Genomic DNA, 27833 nt, shown 5'->3' with positions numbered 1-27833 from the left:
CTCTCACCTGGGCATCCAGGTTCAGCAGGTGAGCCTAGGAATTGATACTTATTTTTACAAGCTCTTCAGGTAATTCTTATAACCAGGCAGTTTGGGAAACATCAGGCTCTGGCATTGTAGGCACAAGAAATGTATGTAAGGGCATAGAGGTGTGGAGCAGTGTGGGTATTAAGGGGAAGGCAAGCGATTTGCCTTCTGGGGCATATTGTGTGGAAGCGATGAATCTAGAGAGGTCAGCAGGGCCTATATGTCAGGGATTTGGCTCCAAGGGCAATAGGGAGTCACTGAAGATTCCCGAGCAGGAGAGTAACAGATTTGCATTTTAGGCAATAGCTAGACAACAATAAGATGAAGTTGTACAGGTATTTAGAGTGGATGGAATTGTATCTAGGAGGACAAACTAAAAGGCCATTGCAATCTCTTGCTGAACAAGCCTGGGACTCTGGGTGGGTGGCCTCTGATATCTCACCAGAGGCCTGCTTTGTGGGGAACTCTCCCACCTTCACGGGTCCAGCTTGCATGTGCACACGGGGGCTTCTTGCCTGTGATGCAAGCTGATCAGACTAGGGTGGCCAAGGGCACTGCTGGGGAGGCCTCGCTGCTGTCTGCCTGGAAGATTTGTTGGTGGAGGAGCCCTTTGACCAGTGGAGTTAAGTCTGAGAAATTAGAGTAAGTATTTATAGAACAGAGGCTAGAGACATGAAGACCAGGGTCACAGGTCATTGCCAAATGATGAGATCCAGAGAGACACCACTTACCCTCCTTTCAAGCCAGGACTTTCTTCCTTCAACGATTGGGGAGAAAAAGTAGGATCATCAGAAAGAAAACTAACATCCTGGGGCTCCGGGTGTTTGTCAGCCCCTGGTCCTTTAACACAGGTCTGCTCATCTTATTCTGGCTCAGTATTAATCACCCTCACTTTATGGATGTGGAAACTAAGGCCCAGAATGTGCCAAGTAACTTGCCCAGAGTCCTAGAGCTAGTAAGGGAATCTCCAGGATTCAGTCTCTGGTGTGTCGGGCTCAAAAGCCTGTTTGCTACTCAGACTAGACCCCCTAAAATGCCCGCTCTCCCCATTCCCACCCTGGCCTTGCTATCGCTGACTGTGGTTACACATTGCAAGGGGGCAGAACTGACTTGAGACACCTTCAGGGGCCCCTGCTGCAGACCTTAGAGGAACAGAGCATCTCATCATGTCCACCAGTTAGAGACAGTTACCCCTATTGTCCTATAGCCCGGCTGAACCAGGCTTCTGAGGGCTTCCTGAAGGCCTGGGGCCTCTTCCAGGCCAACCACCAGGTCCTGATAGCAGGGTCCTCAGTGCAGTTCAGGTGTACTGAGTCTGTCGTGGGCCAGTGAGGGCTGTGGGGGAGGCAAAGGAGGAACTGATGTGGAGCCTGACACCAGGAGGCTTCTGGGGTGGTTAGGGGAGAGGAACCATGGAAGTCCTTACCCAGCTACGATACTGGTCACTCGGGATATCGTCCAAGTAAGGTGCGATAGACTCTGGGGAGCCCTGGGGCTTCAACCTCCCTGGGGCAGGCTCCCAACCTCATTCAACATGGGGCCCAGCTAATGGAAGGTATTCCAGGCAGGGGAAAACTGCAAAGGCTAGGATTTTCCCATGACCATGTCTCAGGGCCACTTCTTGAGCGAGGATGATGGAGACATTAGAGTAAGTCTGCTCAGCTCTATCTTATCCCACAGCAGGCCCGGCCTCCCAAAGCAAATTCTGGGTGGGCTGTGGGTGGGCTGGACAAGAGTCCATCCATTCCAGAAACAGGCATGTCCACAGGCACAGGGTGAGGCCCACAGCCTGAGCCTGGTCCGAGTGTGCCATGGACCTCTGGTTCTCTCAGCCTCAATTTCCTCCCTGCAAAAGCCAGCGCAAGATAGAACATTCCTGACAGGGTTGTTGCAAGAATAAAATAAGTTAGGGGCGCCTGGGTGGCGCAGTCGGTTAAGCGTCCGACTTCAGCCAGGTCACGATCTCGCGGTCCGGGAGTTCGAGCCCCGCGTCAGGCTCTGGGCTGATGGCTCAGAGCCTGGAGCCTGTTTCCGATTCTGTGTCTCCCTCTCTCTCTGCCCCTCCCCCGTTCATGCTCTGTCTCTCTCTGTCCGAAAAATAAATAAACGTTGAAAAAAAAATTAAAAAAAAAAAAAAAAAAGAATAAAATAAGTTAATAAACATGAAGTGCATAGATTTGCACCTGGTGTATGCTAAGTAACTAATGAGCATGATGATAATGATGGGGATTTATCTGTGAAAGGGCGTTTGTTCATAAGACTCTCCCTATTGAAATTGTGTGTGTGTGTGTGTGTGTGTGTGTGTCCATGCGCACACATGTAAATGTGAGCAAACAGTGAAGTTTTGATCCCTAAACATCTGGGAATATACTCTGTACATATATGACCCTGAGTTAGGTAGTCTCTTCAACCTGCCATTGCAGGCTCATGGGGACCCTGTGGGGACCAGCCCTCCTGTCTGGCCCCATTTCCCAGCCACACCCGAGACAACGTAGGCTCACTCAGGCACCAGCTTCCATGATCCATGAGTCTAGCTTCTTGCTTCCATGGCTTTCCTCACACTACGTCCTCATGCTCACCATTTTCATGTGCTAAACTCAGCCACCTTCTTCTAGAAGCCTGCCCTCAGGTCCCCCAGGAGGCTGCGTATTTTGCAACCTCATTGCATTTTGCATGGGGGTGTCTTCCCATGGTTCAGTGTTGAGTTTTCTGAGAGGGGGCAAGGTCTTGATGTCTCCCATGCAGAAGAGGGGCCCAAATGACATAGAGCAAGGCAAAGTGATTGAAGACTTCAATTGATGGAGACAAAGAACATCCCATCAGAACCCTCCAGGCATCTGTTCTCTCAGCAAAGCTGCTCCGAGCCTGAGCCCGAGCCCCTCATCTATGCCAGGCACAGGCTTGGGCTGGCGTTCAGGGATGGACACAAGCAGTCCGCTTTAGGGGAGCTCATGGTCAGTGTGAGGCAGGTGGGGTGGAGACACAGGGTCCACGGAGAGCTCTCATTTGCAGAGGCAAATGGTACAGGAGAGACGGTGTGGAATTGTGGGGTGACCTCCCTGCACCCCAAGGGAAAGGCAGCGGGGAGATGAACACTTGTGCTTTGTTGTGGGACACATGGCCCAGGCACACTCACACGTGCCAACTCAGGCAGTGGCCATAGCATCACACCCCGTTTACTCTTTATGGGGCCTTTGGCCTGTGGGATTCCCCCCGGGGGAGGACACGGGTGATCCTCCAGATGGGAAGAGCCCAGAGGAATGGCCCCACTGGGGCGGAGGAGCCAGTGCTGCCACTCGGCACCAGCAGGGGTCTGTACCCGGAACAGCTTTGTGCTCTTGTCCTAAAAGACCACTCAAGTCCACCCCCCAAACACACAGGTGTGTGAGAGCCACGTGCAGAGTGTAAAGCTCGAAGGACAACTGTGCGTTGTTCTGAGGCGCTCTCTCCTTGGTGCTTCAGCTCCCTCTTTTCTAAGCACGCGTGGACAGGTGTGGACAGGACCCCCAGGAGAGGCAAAGCATGGCCTTCCAAGTACAGCCCGCACAGCAGCAGGGAGGGCATTAGATATGCATGGTCTTAGGCCCCGCCCCAGACTGGATGACTCTGCCCTTGGAATAAGCTCAGGGGGCTCCTGTGAAGGTCAAAGTTTGCCGGGTCTGGCCCAGAGCACAGCCGGTATTCCTAACAGAAGGACCTCAAAGACAACCAGTCCAACCCGCTCCATTTACAGAGGGTGAAACAGAGGTCCAGAAAGGGCAGTGACACACTCCCGAGTCGTGTGACAAAAATGAGCCACAGAGCCAAGATGGGACTCTGACGCCACACTGCTCATCTTGCTGTGTCAGTGCCCACAAGGGAAAGTTCTGGCTGGAATCAGCCGTTGCCTTTGGAAATTGCTAGGGCAGGGCTAGTTCAGAGAGGGAAACCTCGTCATCAAAACTAGTGACAAAGGCATGGCTTATATGTGTGACACCAAATCAGAAAGGCCTCCCTCCATGCTGCCTGGCACCCCTGCTTTTACCCTCCGCCTGCACCTTTAACACCTCTGTCCCCTTCGCTCCCCCCGACCCTCCTTCGGCTTCTGTCAGACATTTGCTCCGCTTTCTGCCTGCCTTCTTCTCCCCCTCTGTCCCTGAGACTTTAGACCGGAAGGACTGAGCCACTGGCTATGCCAGGCACAGACAAAGCCTGGGACACTAACACAAGTTCGGCTGCTAGGTTGCGGTGGCTCTTCCATGAGAGTGGAGGCAGGAGTAAACACACCTTCTAAAATCCCATGTCCCAAGGCCCAGGGAATTCTGTGATAAAGGCCATTTCCCAAAGCCTCAGGACAAGGCTCTCTTTGCATCAGGACAGCCCCGAAGGAAACGTGAGATGCCGTATGCACTTCTGCCAGGGCTGGGGCACTGTTTGGGGACGAAACTCGAGGCTCTGTGTGCCCTACTTCTGACCAGAGGACAGCAAGGCCTTGTTTCCAAGTCTGTCTGGGTTGGGGGTCAGGTATCAGGGCCACTTGCAACTGTGTCCAAATATGTCCCCGGAGACTGAACAATGAGAGCTGATATTTCAGCAGAATGATGGTCAAGTTGAAGCCCAAGTTTCTCTGTTGCCCCTTCACTTTCCAGATTTTGACTGCAGGATAATAGTTACGAGCGGAGCACCACCTTCACGAATACTTAAAAGAGATTTGCAAACTTGAACCAACTGACCGGTCAGCCCGGGCTTTATCTAAGGCTCAGCAAACTTTTTCTGTAAGGACCTGATATAAAGGCTTCTGGTATATGCTCTCTCTGTTGCAACACTTCAACCCTGCCCAACTAATCTAACTTTACTTTGCAGAGAGAAAGCAGCCATTGAGGATATGAAAATGAATGGGCATGACTGTGTTCCAGTAAAACCTTATTGACAAAAGCAGGCTGTGGGCCATAGTCTGCCTACCTCTGTGTCAGATTAGAGATTCTCAACCCTGGCTGTTCACCAGAAGCATTCTGGGCCACATGCCCCTGACCCTTCAGGTTGATTTAATCGGACTGGGGTGCAGTCTGGACGCCAGGACTTTTAAAGGCACCTGAAGAAATTCTAATGCACAAGGTTGAGAATGGGGACAAACCCAAGCAGTGTCTCTGGTTGCAGAGACACTGGGACAAGTGGCCAGGCTCAACTTCAACCTGCCTGTCGCTCTGGGCCCAGAGCCCCTGCAGCCGTTACCTTATGACAAAGCTGTGCATGTCAATCTCCTGCCCGCAGCCGCTGTTCAGCAAGACCCCCGAGTTGCCCACGATGGCACAAGTCTGGAAGTGCTTGTTCTTCAGCGGAGACGTTCTGGGGAGCAGATCGTAGAGGTTCTGGGACACGTTCATTGTGCTGTCACGGTCGAAGATGTAATGAATAATGTCTCCGGGCTTCAGGGTCCCCTTGAGGACAGAAATGTCCTTTTCAGCGTCCAAGAACTTCAAGATCTGCTTCCTACAAACACCAAATACACATGAAGAAAAGGTCTTCCTGTTGTCCTGTTGCCAGTTGCCCTCTGCCCTGCAACCCGGCTTTCCCAGTCCTGTGTCACCCTGTGGCCTGCTGCAGCCAGCCCCCGGGTGAAGCTGAGTTCGGAGGCCCTCTGAGAATGGGTTCCAGGTGGGGAGTATCAGAAATGACCCAGAGGCAACAACGGGCGTGGCCAGTCTGGTTGCTGTGGTTACGCCCTCTTCCTGTGAGAGGTGATAACTGCCCAGAGAAATGACTCCATTAGGACACACTGTGAGCTCATCACAGAAGGCCCTGGAAGGAAGGGTGACCTACTGCTCTGGTTTGCCCAGGACCTGCGTTTATCACTGAAAATCCCACGTGGCAGGGAACCCGTGTCTCGGATAAACCCAGACAGCGGTCAGCATACATCACACTCTCCTCTCAGTAGGATTCGGGGCCATCATCTGACAGGAGGTCCTGAACCAGGATGGCACCTGTCCCTCACTCCTCAGTGGTCTGTTTTCTTCTCTGCGCAAAGGGTTTCCTATGGGGTGAGTGGGAATGGATACCGTGAGGTGCGTCAGCTGCTCTCCCTTTGAGAGACTGAGCATGCCGCCTGATGTCCCTGAGCCGGTCCATTCCACGCAGTGTGCTGCCTGAACCCACTGCTGTCTAGTTTGGAGTTTGTAAATATTGATACCTGTCTTGCCCCTCCGAGCAAGTTCCTTTGTGCTGTTTCAGAACAAAGGTGAGCAAATGACAGCTCTCTAGGCTCTAGGATGAAAGTTCTAGAATCATCTGGCAAAGTACACAGTTGGAACGGGGGATGGTCAGAAAAAGGATAGATGTCCTCTTAGAATCACCTGGGGAGATTTACTGAAACCACTCAGGCCAAGGTAGGGGATCCTAGGTGGGGGGGGGGGGGGGGAGCTGCAGTGACATGAAGAACTGTCTAAATCTCCCAAAAGATCTTTAGAAATGATTCAAGTCGGGGTACCTGCGTGGCTCTGTTGGTTAAGTGTCTGGCTTCAGCTCAGGTCATGATCTCGTGGTTTGTGAGTTTGAGCCCTGCGTTGGGCTGACAGCTCAGAGCTTAGAGCCTGCTTCAGATTCTTTGTCTCCCTCTCTCTGCCCCTCCCCTGCTTGTGCACGCTCTCTCTCTCTCTCTCTCTCTCTCTCAAAAATAAATAAACATTAAAAAAAAATGATTCAAGTAATAGAAAGAAACTTGGTACCCACACTAGCCTAAATGCACTTCATTTCCTACAGCAAACCCCTATCTAGAATAGATACAATGATGGCAGTCTTCTTTCCCACAGAACACTGGAGGGGTAGAGCCTTCCTGCACTTGGCAAAGGTGAGAATTTGCAAGATGGTTGCCCCATTGTGCAGATGGTAACACTGATGCCTGAGAGCCTGTGAGATGTGAGATATTTACAACCTGCAGTGCATCCCAGTAGGGTGCCCACTCAGTCACTCAGGGGACTATAAAGAATTCAGAAGTTCTGGGATCCCACCTGAGAAACCCCAACTCCAAGAGTGGCCCAGGTCCCAGCATGCTTCCCAAAGCTCAGCAGGTGACTCCAGCATGTGCCCAGGGTTGGGAGCCTCTGGAATAGCCAAGGAGTAACTAGAATGCTTGGCAGGGCACCACCTCTCTGCTAGTCTTTCCTGATTAATGACCGGGAACTCTTGCCATCATGCAGGGGAGACACCCTTTGCTGAATAATTTGTATCTCTTGATAGGAAACAGAGGCATTAATTTTATTTACCACCCTGCCCTTTACCAAGGATTATACAATTTGGCAAACTGACACAGTATGGAAATTGCTACAGCCTCTGCAGTCACTTACCCCACAGTATTTAAAACTAAGGAGAGCGCCCCAGAAAGTCCATAAATAAACACCTCTGTGAGTGAATTAATTTATAGCTAATTATGAGAAATTACTATCAATTATTAAACATCATTCCAAATCACTCCCAGCATCTTTTATTAAGAATAATTTTGGTGATTAATTGAAGGAAGTTAAAGGAAATTCTTTTCCCCCTTGGTGAAGGCACATTGCTCCTGCCCGGGTGGCTGTGTGTAGGCTCCCATGGTCTGGTCTTCTCTGAAAGTGAGGTGTGTGTGTGTGTGTGTGTGTGTGTGTGTGTGTGTGTGTGTGTGTAGTGTCCATTTCTCTACGCAGTGGCCGAAAAAGGGCCAGGGAAAGGATTTCACTCATAGGTGGTGCAGTGGGTGAACAGTGCCCACCCGCTAAATATATGTCTGGTCCCTAGCCCTCAGAACCTGTGATGTGGCTTTATTTGCAAAGAGCATCTTTGCAGATGTAATGAAATTAAGGATCTTGAGATGGTCCTGGATTACCTGGCCCTAAATCCAGCGATAAGTGTCTGTACGAGAGGCAGGCTAGGGAAATACACAGACACAGAGAAGAAGACCATGTGACATGGAGGCAGGGATTGGAGTGATGAGGCCACAGGGTGAGAAAGGGCTGGAACCTTCACCTGCCCCACCCCCCCAGCATCTGGAAGGGACAAAGAAGGATCTCCCCAGGGCCTGCAGAGGGAGCATTTGGAACTCTAGCCCCAGAGCTTGGAGAGAATACATTCCCATTGTTTGAAGCCCCCAAGTGGGTGGGAACTGGTTACTGCCACAGCTGTTCTCACTGACTGATCCAAGGGCAAGTGAGGAAGGCCTGCAGCTGGTCCACCCAGGGGGCCCCAGGAGGGGCACTGGTGAGGGTGGCAGGTCGGGGGCAGCAGAAGTCCGTTCCTTCAGATGGCTTCTCAGCTGCCGTCTGGGTCTCAGGCCTCTCCAGCCCCGACACCCTCTCGTGTCCCCACGCAAAACCTTGAGAGCTACGGGGTGGGGGCATTTCCACTTTGACAATGAGCCTACCTGGAAGGGGCCCCCCTGTCTGTGTGGTGACACTTTGGGTAGCTGGGCCCCCTGTTCTCCCTCCCCATGGTGGAAGGCCTGGGAAGGTTGGCCACCATAGTTGAGGCTTTCCCCGTCTGATCCAGGCGACTGTGCCCACCTCACCACCCGTATCCCCCACCTCCTACTGAGAGCTCCAGAGGCACTGAGCGCGAATAGCGGAAGTCAGCCTGTGTGCAAGCGGGACGCAGCTTGGCGTGCCTGGCAAACCCCTAATTACCGCTCAAAACACATTGCTCCTTTCTCTGCTATCCCTCTCAGCTCCCTTACAAAATGAAGTGTGCTCTCTTCTCAGCACGATCTCTGTATTTCCACCTATTGATGAGAAGCAACACCATCTGTGTACGTCACGTGGCCCCGTCCTGTCTGACATTTGTGTCTCCCTGCTAGCATGTCTGATTCACGTTAGCACCCCGGGCCCCCAGCACGATGCTGGGGTTATACTGACCACCCTCTGCTGGGTCAGTCATGGCTACGTCAAAGTCACGCGGTCCAAGTGCTGGACAAGAGCTGCTCTCTGGCTAAGCAGCCTTCTCCCTTGGCAAACAGGTGTCGCGTCACTCTGGGTCATGCACAGAAAGGGGGCCACGGGTGCCAGACTGGCCCAAGCAGGAGACATATCCTGCCAGAGAAGGACTCCTGCCTGTGGTCTCTAGCCCCCAGGCTCCTGCTGCTGCTGGCCCAAGAGCCTCACTCCTTCCAGACCCAGGACCCTAGCTGGGTGCTCCTGCCCCCTCTCAGGCCCCGGTCGCTGCATACACGTGCTGGCCGGCTCGGCTTGTCTCGGGTTTTTATTTCCAATTGATCGCTTACAGATGACACCTGCCTCGGCGGGAGGTAAACATTTTATTTCTATCCTGACTTCTTTAGATGATGGAGAGTGGCAATTTGCTGGCTTGTGCTGAAGAAGGCCAGGTCTGTCTCTTCTCCTATTGGTAATTACCACTACCTGATCCTTAGAGACAGCGTCTGGTTGTGTCTCCACTTGGCCGAGGCGGGCTGGATGTTGTGCTTAATGCTTTCATTACTTCTGTCAACAACAGCTGGCGACGAGGAACCATTTATTACAACTTCAGCTCTGGATGGGAGGGAAAAAGAGGAAGAGGGTAGACATGATGTGTTAGCATGCCGATGACAAGTCTAATAGTTTTGTTTTTGCACGGGCTTGGATGTAAACTTCGGGAGAGCAAAATTGAGGTTATTACCTGAGAAGAGAAGGAAGTCTATTTATCCTCTGGAATGCCCGAGCTCTCTCCCTTAGGTATAAGCTCCTTACGCTTTGGAGACAGGGAGGGGGTATTAAAACTATCTTTCTCCCCACCCTCCGCCCCACCGTCTCCTCCCAGGGAGATCTAGCTGTCACTGTCAGAACGGTAATACGTCTTCTCTCGAGTTACTTTTGTGAAACTCCGCAGTTGCATTAGCAGCTGGGTGTTATACGATGGTCTGCAAACTTAATAAAGAGAAAACAAAAGCTCATGCCAGGGGAATGAGATGCAGCCTGCGGCTTCCCCCACCTCCCCCTTATCTTATCACTGCCTCGTTTGTACTCTCCGATGCCACCTCACACATCCGCCTTGTTCCAGAGTTATCGGTGTTGGGTCTGTCTCTCCCACTAGGCCGTGAGCAGGGGAGCTCCCTCATTCATTTCTTTATTCCCTGATGGTCTAACATAGCAGGTGCTCAATAAATAACCGTTTGTTGAATTTGAGTTTGAATTTCACCCTGGGGGGCGCCTGGGTGGCGCAGTCGGTTAAGCGTCCGACTTCAGCCAGGTCACGATCTCGCGGTCCGTGAGTTCGAGCCCCGCGTCGGGCTCTGGGCTGATGGCTCAGAGCCTGGAGCCTGTTTCCGATTCTGTGTCTCCCTCTCTCTCTGCCCCTCCCCTGTTCATGCTCTGTCTCCCTCTGTCCCAAAAATAAATAAACGTTGAAAAAAAAAATGAATTTCACCCTGGGGGGAGCCTGGATGTGTGAAGTTGCTGGTTGGCCCTGCCTGCCTCGGGGCAAATCACAATTCTGGCTGCGCATGGTCTTTCCGCCTGACGCTGGAACGCCAGGCATTTCGGACCCACTTGAATTCTGAGGGTTGCAATCTATGCTAGTAGGTTTCTAAGAAACTAGGTTACAATTACATCTCTAAAGGCAGTGTGGTAGCCAGCCTGCCTCTGTCGGATATGTACAAATGCAGAATTTCCTTTGCTGTGGATTCTCCCACTTAAGTGGATTCTCCCACTTAGAATAAGTGGGTTTGTGATGCCAAATTTTGGAGCTCTAAAAAATTCAAACCAGGGGTGCCTGGGTGGCTCAGTCGGTTAGGCGTCCGACTCTTGATTTTAGTTCACGTCGTGATCTCACGGTTGTGGGATTGAGCCTCATGTTGGGCTCCATGCTGACAGCCCAGACTCTGCCTGGGATTCTCTCTCTTCCTCTCTATCTGCCCCTCACCTGCTCGCTCTCTCTCTCTCTCTCTCTCTCTCTCTGTCTCTCTCTCTTTCCCTCCCTCTCTTTCTGCCCTGCCTCACTTGCACTTGTGCTCGTGCACGTTGTCTCTCAAAATAAATAAATTAAAAAAAAAAAAGAATTCAAACCAAACATCTATGTCCTCGGCGTTTATCTCAGAGCACCTAAGTTAAAAAAAGCTGCAGGCCTTTTAAGGAGGTATACAGTCAATGCTCTATTTTTCTTTTTGTAGGTAGAGAAGTTGGGGGTGCAAATTTTCTCTGCACGTTCTCCCCACACACCTCCATTTCTCTATATTCCTGACTCCTCTGGATGACACAGCTGGCCCTGGATTCAAACATATGTAACTTTTGCAGAGGACTAGAAAAGGAAACCAAAGACCCGACCCTTGGAAATTTTGCCGTTTTCATGAAAGGGAGCAGAAGGCGTAGTGAAAAGATTTCACAGGCTGTGTGACTGTGGGTAAACCACTTTACCTCTCTGAGCTTCAGTTTGCCCACTTATGGAAAGAAGGTGTGGAAGAGGAAGATATCCACCTCTAAGGTTCTGGAATTCAGTGAGGACCATGGTGTCACCTGCACCTGTCACTGACTGCACTCTCATGAGGTTCCAGCAGGAGCTGCTTGTGGCTGTCAACCTTTGGTACAGCCTACTTCTGCACAGGGCACAGGCAGGAGCAGTGACACTTGGGACCACAGCTTCAGCTGTCACACCCGAAGAGCCCAAGCTTCACTGCAGCTTACATCAGACGGTATCTATGATAGAAACACTTGACTACTTGTGATGGGGAGTTGTCTTCTTAAGAGGCTAGCTGATGTTCTCGTCAGTAACAGGTGACTAGAACCTGGCATCTGTGGCCTAAAGTGGACTCAGTCTAAGGTGAAGGTCCTCAGAAACTGGGGCACATTGGGTGACCCCGGGCTATCTCAGGCAAGAGGGATCTGTCATGGCTGCTTGCCCTGGGGATTTGCTTGGAACACTCCAGAAGGAGTTTCCAGGCTTCTCTGGGACACAGTGTGGTGGAGGCAATAAAGGGAAGGAGATAAACACTGGCGTGGCTGGGGGTAATGTTCTGTTTCTGTCTCCACTTCCAAGTGAAACTTCAGAGGGGACATCGTCTACCACCACCGGCCATGGTCTTCCTGGACTAAACCTGGCTCTGTGGCTATTGAGCTGGGGAACTTGGTCAAGTCACCTCGGGTCTCTCGCCTCTGCCTTCTTCTCTATAACATCGAGGGGATGGGTTAGGTGACCCCAGGAGCCACTTCAACTCACTGGTTTACGTGCTGTATGTTGCACCAACACACCTGGATTGGTGGGTTGTTCTAATTGAGTGAGGAAACTGAGGCTCAGAGGGGAGAGATCATTTGCCCACAGCCCCAGCTAACAAGCATGGGGACTGAATCCAGGTCTGCTTGGCTCCCAAGACTTTTCTTCCCGCTTCTCACGCTATTTCAAGAAAGGTTCTTCCACCCTGAATTTACCATGGGGCACAGGGTTCCCCCTCGGGGGACAAGATCTTTTTTCTCCAATAGGGGACATCTTTCCACAGTAGAAGAGAGAGGAACTTAGGGTCGCATGGCCTCCTTTTTTATTTCTGCGTTTTACCAGGCACAGTATAAGCTTCATCTGTAGCTCCCAGGTGGTTAAGGGGTCATTAGATATCCAGAAGCAATGACATCAGGGAGAGAGGGTCAGTTTCCTGAATCATGTGGGGTCAGGGAGGGACACAACTGATAGGTCTAATAGGGTCAAGAGACCTAAAAAAATTTACGGAAGAGCAAATAACAGACCCTGCTCTAAATAATTTTAGGTCTCTCATTCCAAGACTGACCACAAGGAAGTAAAGCAAGACCTTCATTTTCAGTAGTGGTTGTCTATGTTAAGTAACTTGGCATTCCTTTCTCCCTTCTACCGTTCCTTTAGCTGGAGCTCCTAAGACTGTAAGTCAGAGCTATGGAGCAGTTGTCATTAATGGAGAATGAGGACTCAGAGGCATGGGCCAACCATAGCCAGTGGCAAGTGTGAGTCTGTTGGCTTACAAAACATGTGCTCACGCCTTCATACCCAGCTGCCCCTGGCCAGGGAATCATCACAGGAGAAAATGCTTTTTTGAGAGTTTAGATTGTGCATTCAATAATCAAGGTTAACATTACTGAGTGGGCTCCCTAAAAATTTTAAGAGATCTTTGTGAAGTTCCCAAATGCTTTATTTTCTGTCTTAATCTCTTGGACAAGCCACCTACCACAATGAAATGGAGTGAAAGTCCGGATTCTCTTCAGAGCCTCCACCGTTCAGCAAAAATGCCAAGTTTCTGAATAAGCACATTGACGGCTCAAGTGCTCCAAAGAGTGTGGGCTCTTTTCCAGAAAGCAGCGCTTACCCATCTCAGTTTTCCACCTCTGAAGCCTCTAGACCTTGGGCCATTTCATGGGCTCTTCTATCGACAGCTCCTCCCCAAAAGTGATTAGGGAAATGCAAAGCCAAAGTGAAACAAAACAGATCTATTTGCTAAGGAAGAAGGGCACCATCCCGCAAAGAGGAGAAGCAGATTAATAGCTGCCTTACAGCAAAAACAAATGAACACAAAATCTAATTTACAAACCTATTAGATTTGCTATGTAAGCTGTTCACAGCTGATCTGATTGTACCTCTGCCTCCAGAATCCCTGCAAGACAAAGGAAATGCATTATTTATAAACCCAGCTCTTCTTTGTAAAGCCCTCTTCAATCACCAGGAGATCCTGCAGCCCGCCTGGAGAACTACAGAGGGAGAAGGAGATCTTACTTTGGCTTCTCCAGGATGGGTAACATCCTGGCCCAGCTACAAACCCAAGCATTTTTCAGGGAATGAGGCCTCCCAGATCCTCCCTGCCTCCCACTTGAACACTGTTTGAATGCGCACAAAGATTTCCACTTGAGACTCTCATTTGACTCTTGAGACAAACTCCTCTGAGATTAATCTCCGGTAGTTAATCCCACAGGACAGCTACACCTCAGCATGTGCTCTAACATGACTCGTCATGACTCAGCATGTGCTCTAGTATGACTCAGTATCTGTTCTAGCATGACTCATCATGACTCAGCATCTTTCTAGCATGACTCGTCATGACTCAGCATGTGCTCTAGTATGACTCAGCATGGCTTGGCATTCACGCTAGCATGATTCAGCCTCTGCCCCTAGTCTTCTCTTGCTCTCACTCACATGTGTTAGGATGGTGTCCATCACATTCTTTCCAAAACTGAGACACCAGAAGTTCAACAGAGGCAGCAGTGATCGAGTCAGTCATTGCCTCCAACCGAATGTAATAATGATTTGCTTTTTGGTGGCAGAAAAAATACTAAGCGGTGTCACTTTGTTGGGGGGAGCAGGAGCTGGGGGAATAATGGAGTCCTTTGCTTCTTCTGGCATATCAAGTTTTGGAATAAAAGCTTTCTAAGGCCCTTTCTAGCCCCATGATCCCTTCAGTTCTGGAAAATTCCATCCTCAGGGGACTCTCAGGCCATGAAGTTTCACCCCGCTTTGCGATCATAATGGGCCAGGGAACAGATGAATCCGTCCGTCCCCGGTACCTAGTCCACTTTGCGCTCTGTGTGTGTTTTTAAAAAGTTGCGAGATGAGTTATTTTCATTAAATTAAACAATTTTTCCCCACTGATCTATATAGGCTATGTGGTTTGAAGAGCTATTTCTTCATACTTTTCTCATTTTTTTAAAATTCCATCTAGCTTTTTGGTCAGGGTGTTGGTACAATCCAAAGAAATGATTAAATTACTAGCAAAGCTCTGTGTTTCGAGGGATCCTATGATTTAATGAGAACTCTTTAGGGGATGTTAATGCCTATCTCTATGCTGGCTTTACATCTGAATTTTTCTGTCTGCTTTCTTTAGGGTTAGCATATCTGTAGGTATAAGTCTGTGTGTGTGTGTGTGTGTGTGTGTGTGTGTGTGTGTGTGTGTGTGTCTGTGAAAACATACATGGCTTTTCCTGATGGACTGAAATGTCTTTTTAGCATTACTTGGCAATGGCAATGTCCTCCTACTTCACAACCAGCCAGACAAGAGGAAGCGTGCTATGTCCTACCCAGAGCCTCCTCCCAGCTCTTCCCTCGGGTCTCAGATTTCATCACTTCCTGTCTGGTTCTTGATTACATGGAATATCATTTGTTCTTCACATTTTAAATCAATGTCTCATATTTCCTTTTTATTCCTCCTGGCTTCTCCCTGGGATGACAGATCTTTGGTCCTTGTAACTCAGGGCTCTGGCCCTGTAACTATAGCTACTCAGGTCAAACCCCAAGGGCTTTCCTGGGTGTACTGCTGTCCACATGTCACTGACCTTTCACACCCCCACCCTGACCCTCGTCCTCAAAATCAGTACTCCTTGTGGGGAGAGGAGACCTGCATGGCCAGATATTAAGTCAAATGCAGTAATTCAAACTGTGGTAATAGCTCAAGACTAGTGAAATGTTAATGGAACAAAAAAGATCATCCAAAAAGGCTACATATAAGAATTGATTTACGACTTTAAAAAATCATGATCAATGAGAAATTCAATAAATGGTTCAGAGTAGTTGGTTAACAACCAGGAGGTGAGGTGGAGGGAAGTCAGTTGAGTGTTGCTCTATTCTACACCGTGAAATAAATTTCAAGTGATTTAACTAGTGTTTCCTAAACTTCAGCCATTCTCATACCCCTATCACCAGTTTGCTGGATTTTGTTTATCACTCACACCATTATCTACTTAAGTTTTAAAATGGACTCATCTTTAAAAACTCCTTATCCTAAGCAATGACATCTGTGAAAATACAGGTTTGATATGATGGTTATATATCTATTTGACAACACAAAATCATTAACACAAAAGTATTTATCAACGGAATTCCTAGAAGCATCTTACATTATCCCCAAGAATACTTATAGCACCCTCTGGGAAAGACTGAATTGAATAGTTACATATTTAAGGAGGGTATCCCATAAGAAATTGGTAAGAAAATGGAAGAGAATATTTATCATATACTTGTTGAGGTATGAAGAGTGTATATGAAGGACTTTTTACATTCAGAAGGGTAAGAAGAAATCATGAGAGGAAATACAAGACAGATTTGACTTCATAAAAATGTAAAACTCTGCTTGTACAAAAAACAGTCCTCAACAAACTCCATGCACAGTGTCTTTCATGAGATGGAAGCAGGCACCAGGTGAGAGAGCACTGTCTGTATGAACCCTCTGGTTTAATGTGACCCGAGTTTAGAGAGGACCATATGCCAGACAACAGCTGCCCCTGGTCTTTCTCTTCACCTGCCTCCAGGCCAGGTGCTGAGTGGCACCCAGATTTGCCAACGTGGCACCACACCTCCATGCACTCTTTCTACCAAGCCTTCCTCTACCTCAGGTCTTCCTAGCTTTAGCACTGTTGACATTTGGTTGGGGTATTTCTTTGTTGGCGGGTTCTGGGGTAGGGTGTTTAGCAGCATCCTGGCCTCCATCACTTTCGGCAAGTAGCAGGCCTCCCGCCCTACCCCTTAAGCTTTGACAACCCCAAATGTCTCTGGACATCACCAAATGTCCCCTGGGGCCGTGGGGCCAAATTGTCTCCATTTCAGGATCTCTGCTCTAACTCCTGTTTTCTGCCTGGTGCCCCTGGGAAGATGAATCCCCCACCAGCCAGCCCATCCACATCACCTTCCCATGCTAAACCCCAAGCCAATGCCTGCGCCTTCCTTCTGAACCATCTCCATTTTCATTTCTCCACCATCTTTTCCTTCTCCCAGAGCATTCAATTCTCTTATAGCATTTGTCACCTTAGTTCCGTATTTAATTATATCATGGACTCACAGATGGGAGGCTTTAAAAAAAAATCTCATTTGTATCATCTAAACTCCTCTTCTTAGAGTTGAAATCAGGGACTAGAGATTTGGTCCTGGTTGCAGCTTTCTTGGCGGCTCACCACACTAGAATGTAAGCCCCTGGAGGGCATGCATTAACCACATCTTTTATTTTCTGTGTTCTGATGCTTTGATGTCTGAGGTCTTGTGGACTCTGGAGGGACTGCCCCTCCCAGGGTTAGCCAATTCCTAGGGACAGTAAACAACTCACCTGGGAGTGCAAACCAACCAATCTGGAGCCCACACCCCTGCCACCTCCCTTACTGGAGTCTCATACTCTGGGCTACTATTCCCCTGCCCTAACTACCCCAGAGCTAGGTGTCAGATTCTAAGGACAGCCCTTATGTCCCAGAGCTTGCTGAAATTATTCAAATTAGCCAACCCTCAGCCTGCTTGCCCTGCCTCACTCTTCCTTCTGGTGAGAATGACAGTAAAGGCTCTTGTCCACAGTTTTTCCCATCTTCCTGCCTCCTGAGTGACCTGGCACTCGTCCATGTGGCCCTGCATGGTGCACCATGTCCTCTCCTCTTGGGGTCTAGGAGTATAACCAATATCTTTTTAATGGCAGTTGTCCCCTGATCTGTTGGCCTGACCATATCTAAATAATAATAAAACCTATATTAAGACGGGGGGATCCTGCCTTGTTCACCTTCACAGCCTTACCCAACTGGGGCTCAGTGAATCAAATCTGACTTCAAGATTTAGTGGGACTTTTCTTCCAAAGTCTTCTCTTCAGTGTGCACACTGTGTTCCTGCATATTATTTCCACCTGTACCAGACATAGTTTTACCTCTCACATGTCCATAGAATGGGGCAGACAGACATTCAAAGAAACAGACTGCAGATTTTTGGCTCAACAAGAATCACATGAATTAAGAAGGGATTTTTTTTTTTCCTCATTAGGTTTTGCCTTCAATGTTATTAAAATAAGCTTACATTCCTTATGCTAGGGGAATGCTGATATCTGCTTGGGTGAGTGACATAAGAAGGTGATCAAGTGGGAAAGGTTTGCTAAAGATAATTCACAGTGTGCTTAAGTCATAGAAACAGAGGCGCTTAGATCATGCAAAGGAGAAAATATATGGGAAAGCACTCCGCACACATAAAGAACCCTATAAAACAAGGTATAATACTAGTAATAACCACTGTTCATTTGACCCTGCTAAATATTCTCAGCCACAGCGGAAATAGAGATTGACTGCTTTAAAGCTCTACATTTTAGCACAGTGGTCTCCCTTCCACCACTGACCTAATACTTCCTCTGAGTACAGTGTATGTGGTCAACTAAGACAATACATCAAAATGGCATATTAAAAAAATACATCATGCACAGTTAGCTCTGTTTTTAGTGAAAAGCAATTAGCAAACCTGAAAACTGCATTTCTGTGTTGCCTCTTCACCCAAGCCCAGTTGTTTCTGGGTAAGGTAACACCCGGCATGTTGGGGTCTTGTAGCTGTGTGAGAATCTCCTGTGTTCTCTGTTTTTCACTGGAGAGTCAGGCTCAGTAAACAAACTGTCAGCTTTAATTAAGAGTCTAGACCCAACTTAAGCAATTGACTAGTCTTGAGAATAAAAGATTAAACTAAAGCATAATTCATGAATTTGCAGATGGTTCTTCCTTCAGAGTTTTGGGAGGATATTAAATGTGTTGTTGTTGTTGTTTTTTAATTTTTCCTTAAAACCACTTGGGGTTCCTACTTGTTGACATCCAAGGGACACACTATAAGTATATGGCTCCACAGACGCATGGTTGGGAGGACAGTCACGAAAGGGATGAATCATTTGGGATCAATCACATGGACCGAGCTAGGGCTTCCCTACAGAGTTCAAGAGCAGGTTTCTTAAAAAATATTTTTATTGTGCTAAAATGTGCTCCCATAAAACTCCAATTTTAACCCTTTTAAAGTGTACAATTCAGTGGCCTTAGTATATTCACAAAATCCTGTAGCCATCAGCACTATTTTTCTCCTCACACAGAAACAGGTTTTTGTTTGTTTTTTTATCACCTCAAACAGAAACTCTGTACCCATTAAACAATATCTCCCCAATCCCTCCTCCTCCCAGCCCTTGGTAACCTCTATTCTACTTCCTTTTTTTTCCCCAAACATTCTTTTAATGTTTATTTATTTTTGAGAGAGAGAGAGAGAGAGAGAGAGAGAGAAATAAACAGAGCGCAAGCAGGGGAGGAACAGAGACAGAGGTGGACACAGAACCCGAAGCAGGCTTCAGGCTCTGAACTGTCAGCACAGAGCCCGACATGGGGCTCGAACTCACAAACTGTGAGATCATGACCTGAGCTGAAGTTAGTCGCTTAACCGACTGAGCCACCCAGGCGCCCCTCTACTTCCTATCTTTGTGAATTTGTCCATTCTAGATATTTTATATGCATGGAATCATATAATATTTGTCCTTTGTATCTGGCTTCTTTCAATTAGTATAATGTTTTCAAGATTCTTCCATGTAGTTGCATGTATCAGAAGCCTGGCTTTTGATGAGGCAGTTGTAAGGAGGCAGAACGTTATTGAGACCAGAGAAGAAAAGACCCCTCCAAAGCGTTCATGTCTTGATCCTTGAGCACCTGTGATTAGAATAGGAGCAGAGGTTCTACCGGTTGACCAGTGTTTGAATGGCTTGGGGGCTCTCTTGCCCAGGAGCTTCCTGAGTTTGTTGCCAGAAAATTAAGCTTTGCTGTCCATCTCCTCCTCCATGGAGCTCGTTGTACTTGGCCAAGTGCTCAGATGGGCAAGGGGCCCGGCCTTGTTGATCCACTGCAGATCATCACTATGAGTCTGGCAATAAAAGTATCTTCAGTTGCCCTAGCACAGTGGGAAACATGGCACCCCATCCTTTGGGCTAAGCCAATTTGCATTCCTGAAGATTCTCTGTCACTGGTCTCTGATTCACTCTAAGCAGAAGGTAGTTGCAGGCCTTCTTGTCCATAGGCTTAGTAATCCATTTTGGGTTGGTTGCTGTGAGACCAACCCCTACAACCTGTATACTACCTGCAAGCTTTCTGGTCATCTTGGTCTAAGGCATCTTCAGTAGACACCACTGGGTAGTCCTTGATGAAGTGCTTGCACCCAGTCACCAGCTAGTCAGGAGTGAGGCAATGGCTGGGGTCATCAAGAAACCTGAAGTTCAAGGTCATACTTTCCAAACTCTAAGAACTAGAGGCTATTGCATTCACATCATTCACTACCATGTAAATGTAGCCCCCTTTTCTTTCTTTCTTTCTTTCTTTCTTTCTTTCTTTCTTTCTTTCTTTCTTTCTTTCTTTCTCCCTCTCTCTCCCTTCTCTCCCTCACTCTCTCTCTCTCCCTCTCTCTCTCCCCTCCCCTCCCCTCCCCTCCCCTCCCCTCCCCTCCCCTCCCCTCCCCTCCCCTCCCCTTCCCTTCCTTTCCCTTCCCTTCCCTTTCTTTCCCTTCATAATGTGGGGCCTGAATTCACAACCCTGAGATCAAGAGTCAGATGCTTAACTGCTTGGACCACCCAGGTGCCCCAATGGAGCCAGCCTTTCTAGTCACATTTCATTGCAGCTCCAAGGTTCTATGTTCTCCAGGATATGAGTCAGCGAACTTTTCCTTTGAAGGGTCAGACAGCAAATATTTTAGGCTTTGTGGTCCAAGAGGGAAAATTGAAGAACTTAAACAAGAGAAAAAAACAAATGTCCACATATTTCTCATTGATGAAATAGAAAAAGTAATTGAGTACTTTTTTTTTTTTTTTGGTATAGGTCTGTCAATGAGAAGAATATAGTTCTTTTTGGGGGAGATTAGAATTTGCCTAATTGAGGTTCAGAGTTAATAGTCTTCCTGTATCATTCCTCCACAAAACCTTCCGTTCCCTTGCTTCTCCACCACACTGTTATCTTCCCTCCCATGAACCCACTGGAACATGAGACTCGAATCTCTCAGACTTCTACTCTACCTACCCTTACTCTGTATGGGGATGCGGGTTGAGAACACAGGCTCTGGGATGACTCCCTGGGTCTGACTTCTAGCTGGACTAATGGTTAGTGGTGTGACCTTTGACTATTACTTAACCTATCTAGAAGCTTCCGTTGGGTTCCCCGTCTACAAAATGAGTAACACTACCTACTTCATGGGGTTTCTGTAAAGATTGCATGTGCTAATGAATGCAAGGCTTTAGAACACTGCAGGACATATTATAAAGCACTCGATATTAGTGTTAGACTTCCTTTGATTTTTTTTACCCTGGCTTTTAAAAAATGTCCAAATATTCTTGGCTTGAGGGCCACGTGATAACAGGTAGTTGGCTGGATTATGGCCTGTGGGCCACACTTTGCTGACCTCTGCTCTAGGAAGTCAAGAGCAAAATGCCCCTCATCCTGCACATGGGAGGTGTCTTTGCTATATTTGTTTTTGATGATGTCCTTCTGATTGGGCACAGCTCCAACCAGGAGGACTATGCCCTCCTGCACTGCCAGCTCTTCCCCACCGTGACAACTACCGTGGATCACATAGAAAGCAGGAACTGACCAGTCACTTCTGGATTGCCAGCCAGGACTGCGTGTCACTGTAAAGGTCACAGCAGCTCTGACTTTATAGGCAGCAGGTGACGCTTTGGGCATGGTATTTCCATCAAATTGAGACTTATTTTCCATGCCACCCATGTCTGTCACCAGTTTGTCCCTCCCCTCTTGTTCCATGAACTCAGCTTCTTGCTCATCAGGTAAGCCTAAAGTTTTACTGATGTGCCCAACAGTCTCTGAGACACCTTTTCCTGTACAGCAAGTCTTACTGTACAGAAGCTCTTGAACCTCACAGACACTGAAACACCCTGGGCACAGAGCTCTGAAGACACCTGTGTGGGGTTCCACCTTGATCGTGGTGTTGCCATGGCGATTGAGATATCTGCTGTAGATGCCAGGGAGGAGGGTTATGTCAGCAAGCTCGCAGGTGTCGCTCTTACACCCCTGTGGGTGTCTCTCTTAGGCCCCTGCGCTCTCCCTGTTGGCTACTCAGCTCCCTTCTCTGCTGTCCTCACTTTACATATTAGCTTATTATTAAATTATTAAATTTTATCCATTTGCTTTGATTTCGGCAAACTTTTGCTTGTTACTCAGCTTCTGTCGGTGTACAAAAAGCAACCAGCTCATGGCTCTTCCCTTTGCTCAACTTCAGAAAACATCTGTGTGAACTTAGGGCTTTGATTATGTGCCAGCCAATTTCCCTCATCTTTATATAAAGGTGCGGTGAGGCATCTGCACATCAAAATTCAAGTAAACAAGTCACTCGGATGCCAAACATTTTGTACCATGTTTATTCCTGATCCTTTCTCATCGTCAAACTGTCCCTTGTAATGGAATGGGGTGGGGGAGAGGGGGGCCATATGACTTATCATCCAAACCAGATCCCTGTCAGAGTACACTGAGGCACCGATTACCAATCCATGTGGGACTCATCGATGGTCCAATCCACACCCATGTTATAAAGGCGATGGACTTTATAATAGAAAGACTTCTAAGAGAATGCTTCATTCCAAAATCCTGAGCACTCAAAAACCCAGAAACCAAAGCAGCTGTAAGTCAGAGAGGAGACATATTTATTGTGTCGCTTGAGCTGGAAATAGTAAAGCTGTTGGCAGAGAAGACTTCTGTAAGTTGTTCATGGCTATGGAGGTTTTTCTGAGTCCCCCGGACTCCTGTCCCCATTCTGAAGACCCCACTTTACAGCGAGCCAGTGCACTTGTCCTACTCAGTGTCCTGGTTGTATCTGCACCCAAGTGTTCCCTACCACTTGCAGTGTCGCCTAGCATGTGGCTTTGCCAGAACGCGGCCAAGCATAGGACAAGGTCCTGCTCATCTCCATACTGCGAGGGGTGGGTGTGTTTCTCCTGCACATCAAACATGCTCTGGAGAGTGCTGCTGAATGAATAGATGAGTCAGAAAAGCTAAAAGTGTCCCTCTGCTGTAGAGAAGAGGATTCAGCCTCCCAGAAGCATGGCTTGGGGAAGAAGAAGGGAAATCCCAGCCTCACCTCCAATACTACTGCCCACCTACCCATGTTCCCCCAGGGGTGCTACAGTCCCAGGGCCTTTGCACTGGCTGTGCCCTCTCCCTAGAACACTCTTTTTACAGATATCTCCATGGCTCTCTCCCTGCTAGTTCAAACCTTGGCTCATATGTCACCTTCTCAGAGAGACCTCTCCATCCATCCCATAAAATAGCATCTGCTCTGCTCTTCCCACCCCCCTCCCCCATTTTGGCCCTTCTCACTCCTATCTCCTTTTGTCTTCTTATCACCATGTTTGTGTATTAAGCGCCCTGTCTGCTTCTGCCCCTGGAATGTAAGCTTTGTGATGGAAGTGTTGTGTCTGTCTTGTTGACTGCTGCGCCCCCAGTGTTGGGCACAGCGCCAGGACGTCATCAGGGCCCAATGAATATTTGTAAATAGAAGGAGCCTGCCCCCTCCCTTCCTTTGTTAAAACAGAGAAGCTGGCTGATCTCTTATCCAAACCCACTGCTCCCACCTGGGCTCTGAATTGCATTGCTACCTGCCTTTTGAGACTCTTGTTCTACTATTTCTTTTCCCTTCCTTATATTCAACAGCCTCCTTTCAGCTCTGTAATACTTCTGATATTTATCTTATCCATTCTATATAAGACGACACCCAGGCACAGAGAAGTTGAAATACTTTTTTTAGGGTAGCACAGGGACAAAGTAGGGACACCAGGATTTGATCCCAGTAGACTGGCTCAGGAGCCCAGCTCCTGAGTTACTGGCTAATACCCACTAGCATTTATATACTTATGTTTGCTTTTCTGAAACAAACACCCCAACCTTAATTTGACATTTCCCCTCACTTCTTTCTCTGTGTCTTGCCAGCACTTTGCAAACTTCTTAATGCACTGTCTATACTAACCATCAGTGTTCCTCATTCCATCCCCTCCTGGCATCATTCTCATCTGGTCTACGTCCTCATCACACCATCAGAAGAGCTCTTGTGTGAGTATCTCGCAATGGACGTTACTCATTCCCCGTCTTATTTGAACCCCGTCATTGTGTGACGCCAGTGGCCACGTCCTCCTTCCTGGAGAGGTAAAGAGGTAAAGTCAGGGCTTCCTGGGTCTGGCCATGGGACAGACCTTCTCCCTCTGGAGGAAATATGCTACTAGATAATGACATGATGAATGATCCCCAATGAAGAGATGGGTTAGAGTCCTCAGGGCATCGTTAAGATTCCTTCTGGCTCAGAAAATCCATTATTATATTAAATCATCTCCTCTGAACACTTTAAGGTTCCACTTTACAGTGACATAAAATCCCTCCTTGATTCTCACCGCTCCCCTGACAGGGCACCCCCAATTAAAAGTCTTGATTTTTCTCTATATTCAAACTCAGCAAGGTTTTGTCCAGCAGTATTTTCTATGGTTTTTCTCACAAAATATGAGTTATGTAAAATTTTCAAACACACAGTATAGCAGAATATGTTTTTTTTTTTCCCAAATGAAAAAGTCTCTTTTCCCACCAAAATTTACTTCCTAAGAGTGATGCTTTCTCCAATCCAGGTGATAATCCCTGTCCCAGGTGGACACGTTAATAAAACATATTCCTGGGGCGCCTAGGTGGCTCAGTTGGTTAAGTGTCTGACTCTTGGTTTCGGCTCAGGTCATGATCTCATGGTTCATGGGTTTGCGCCCTGTGTTGGAGTCAGTGCTGACAGGGTAGATCCTGCTTGGGATTCTCTCTCCCTGTCTCTTTCTGCCCCTCTCCTGCTCATGCTGTCTCTCTCAAAATAAACAAATAAACTTAAAAAAAAAAAAAACAACATATTCCTGGGACGGGGATGCAGATTCCAAGAGATCAGTGCAAAATATTAGTAACCTCATCTGCCTGAGCCCACCATGTGCCAGGCTGGGTGCAAAAGACATATTAATTTCCATGTTTTGGTTTTAGAAATAAGATCCACTGGGCCCCAAAAGATTTGGCCCAGTGGAAACACTGACAGAGCAGGCATTGGGATCTCCCGTGACCACAGAAGCCAGTCCCTGACCCCCACCCTTCACCAGCTGCAAGTAAGGATTTAATATATTGTCAAGGGGGCTCCAGGGGGTTAAGAGGAAGCAAAGGTTAGCTCAACAAGTAGTCTTGAGGCAGCTGGTGGGCTAACTGGGGAAATACTCAAGTTGGATTCTTTACCCACAGCGCCCCAGTAAAGACAAAACATGATCCAGCCGTTGGAAGCTACAGTTAGGAATGGTTTTATATGAAAATTCATTCGATCCTACTGTCTGAGTCCGTTTGGGCTGCTGGAACAACACCAGAGACTGGGTGGCTTATAAACAGAAATTTATTGCTCACTGTCCTGGAGGTTGGAAGATTGAGATCAGGGAGCCAGCACAGTTAGGTGAGGCCCCCTCTTTGTTCTAGCCTCGCGTGGTGGGGAAAGCGAGGGTGCTCCATGGGGTTTACAGGGAGGGCACTCATCCCATCCTGGGGGCCCCACCCTTGTGACCTGATCCCCTCCCAAAGGCGCCACTTCCTAACAGCATCACATTGAGGGTTAGGATTGTGACCTGTGAATTTGGGGGAGGACACACGCACTCAGACGGTAGTGCCTCCCCTGGCCAGTTACTTAGCGTCCATCATCGGCAGTCCCTGGGCCTCCTGCTGCAGACGCAGTGTTAAACTTGGCTGTCATTTTTCCCTTTCGCATTGTGTTGGAAATATACTCTTGCAAAACCTGAGGCAAGAGGTTGGCAGCTCTGAAGACTTCTCATTTCATTCATGTGGCCTGCTGTGGATAAATCCGTGCTCTTTAAAGAGAAGCAGAATGCCCGTCCACCGTGCCGTGCTTTGCTCTTGAACCCACCTCGCCAGCACTTGAAAGGCCTCTACCTTAAGCCGGCCTTTCTTCCCCGTCTTTTGTTCACTTCTTGATAGAGCCACATTCAGAAACAGCATCCCCATTAATGCCAGCTGTGGCCTTTTCCCGAGGAAACCCCCCGAGGGCACCAGTGTTACAGAGGACTTTGAAGTCATGTTTTTTTCTGGGTGTCAGATGTGTCCCCACCCTGCCTGCCCAGCGGTCAACAGCAGGGAGTGTTTGTGTCATACAGAAGGAGGACAGCCACGGGGCACCTGGGTGGCTCAGTTGGTTAAGCGTCCAACTCTTGGTTTTGGCTCGGGTCGTGATCTCGTGGCTTCATGAGTTCGAGCCCTGTGTCGGGCTGTGCACTGACAGCATGGAGCCTGCTTGGGATTCTCTCTCCCCCTGTGTCTATGCCCCTCCTCCACTTGCACGCTCTGTCTCTCTCAAAATAAATAAATAAAATTTAAAAAAAAAAGAAGGAGGCCAGCCAGGACCATCATTTAGGGGACTAGGGGTTCTGGCTCCTGATGGTTCTACCTTCGCAGCTCTAGACCTCTGTAGGTCTTGATGCCCTTCTTGATAAAGTGGGGTCTTTTTGTGGGACTGCAGTGACATGTACTGGACACACAGGAGAAGCAGCCATGCCTCACGTTGGCTGGAGTTGGGGCGGGGGATATGCCACAGTCCTCTCCACTCCCCATTGTATTACACTGAGCTGCCTCACTTATGTATGTGTCCCACCTGACTCTGAAGTTTGAGATCCCTGGACCGACTCTTTGTTACTCAGGTAGCAACGTGCACGTCATCTTCTCCATTAACTCCCCTGTAGAAGCCCATCTTATGCCAGGCAGAGTAACCCTGCCGGACCTGATGATGTGCAGGGAGTGGCTGGGGGGTACCAATTTCTTGCTCCTCAGGGACAACTGACAAGATGCTTATTGACCAAGTCAACCATAGACAGAAGAGGAACACCCAGGACCCCAGCCCTTTGCTCCCTGCAACGTGTAGAAGACGAAGCTGCTAGAAAGGAATATCTGGGAGCCTTGTTCTTCCTACAATACAGTGCAAGGCTGCTCCCTGAGGCTCACTGATTGAATCGCCAACTGACAGAACAGTAAGAGGAAGCCAGCCCACACTCCGGAAGGATACTTAGCCCCACTGTCTTCAGGTGACAGTCGTGGCCTCCATCGCCAACCCCGCCCTGTGTTCTGCAGGAGTCTGGGGCTCTGGGGAGGGATTGTGGTGGGGTTCTGCTCCTTTGGTCCTCTCTGTGAGCCTACTCTTGATTGCCTTAGAGAAAAGCCCAGAGATGGTGCTCAGGGTGGAAAACACGACCTCCAGCCATGCTGAGTTAGGGCATGGAAAAATGAGTCCACTCAACAAAGATCACTGAAGCTTGTAGCAGGTGGGGGTGGGGTAGGGATAGGCGTAGGGAGGATGGTGGCAACAGAGGGTGTGTCAGGTCGATCTAGAAACAGGTGTCTGGATGGGGGCTTAAGAAGAACTTTGTGTGGGTGGACAGAGCCCAGAGGAGGGACCATGCAGAGTTACTACTGCTGGGCACCTAGCATGCAGCACTCACAGGCCACGCCCTCGCTGAGGATTTTCTCCTTCCATCTCTATCACAGCCCTGTGAGCTGGACATTTTTAGTATTCCCATTCAGTTAGAGATGGTAAGCATTGAATTCAAGGGTTTACAGCAAGGAGGGGCTGGAGGCAGGATCTGAACCCGGCTTTGTCTGACAGATTGTCTCCAAATCAGGAACGTGGTGTAAAGGGCTGGGGTGAGGGGGCAGGTAAAGCCTGGCAAAGCCTGAGTGGAGTCCAAACTGGGGCTTAGTGTGACCGGAACAAACCCAGAAGAGAATCCAGAGAGCAGGGCCAGGCAGTCGTTGTACCTGGGACACTACACCTGACTCCAGACAGATGCCCAAAAAACGTCACCGGGCAGAGTGGAGAGGAGGAAGCATGAAGCCAAGTCCTATAACGGGTGTGCGCGCAGGGGTCTGGGACTGTCCATCCGACTGGATTCCTACCCTTTTATTCTAGAAGGCTTTGGCCCTCATGCATGGAATGTTTCTAGCAGCTTTTCAGGGAGTTCAGGCTGTGCCTGGTGTCTGTTGTGAATATGCACAAATGAGAGGTGCAACGCTGGGCTAGAAACTAGCCCCTCCTTTGCTTTTCCTCTTGCCCTGAGCCTCAGTCCAGACTTCCAG

General features: G+C 48.6%; 1 protein-coding gene across 1 annotated transcript in view; it reads right to left on the bottom strand.

Annotated features, from left to right (window-relative positions):
* The window catches only part of ST8SIA2 (ST8 alpha-N-acetyl-neuraminide alpha-2,8-sialyltransferase 2), a 66403-nt gene that overhangs the window by 20190 nt on the left and 18380 nt on the right, over positions 1 to 27833 (bottom strand). The window contains exons 3-5 of the mRNA XM_032593471.1: positions 13502 to 13564; positions 9384 to 9512; positions 5239 to 5496 (exon numbers count right to left, since the gene is read on the bottom strand). Coding sequence (XP_032449362.1) covers positions 5239 to 5496; positions 9384 to 9512; positions 13502 to 13564 — 450 coding nt within the window. The remainder of the gene's footprint in view (positions 1 to 5238; positions 5497 to 9383; positions 9513 to 13501; positions 13565 to 27833) is intronic.

This window comes from Lynx canadensis, chromosome B3 (genome assembly GCF_007474595.2).
Source record: "Lynx canadensis isolate LIC74 chromosome B3, mLynCan4.pri.v2, whole genome shotgun sequence".
Classification (NCBI taxonomy): Eukaryota; Metazoa; Chordata; class Mammalia; order Carnivora; family Felidae; genus Lynx; species Lynx canadensis.
The sequence above is the reverse complement of the archived record's forward strand: the minus strand, read 5'-3'. Positions and strand labels throughout refer to the sequence as shown.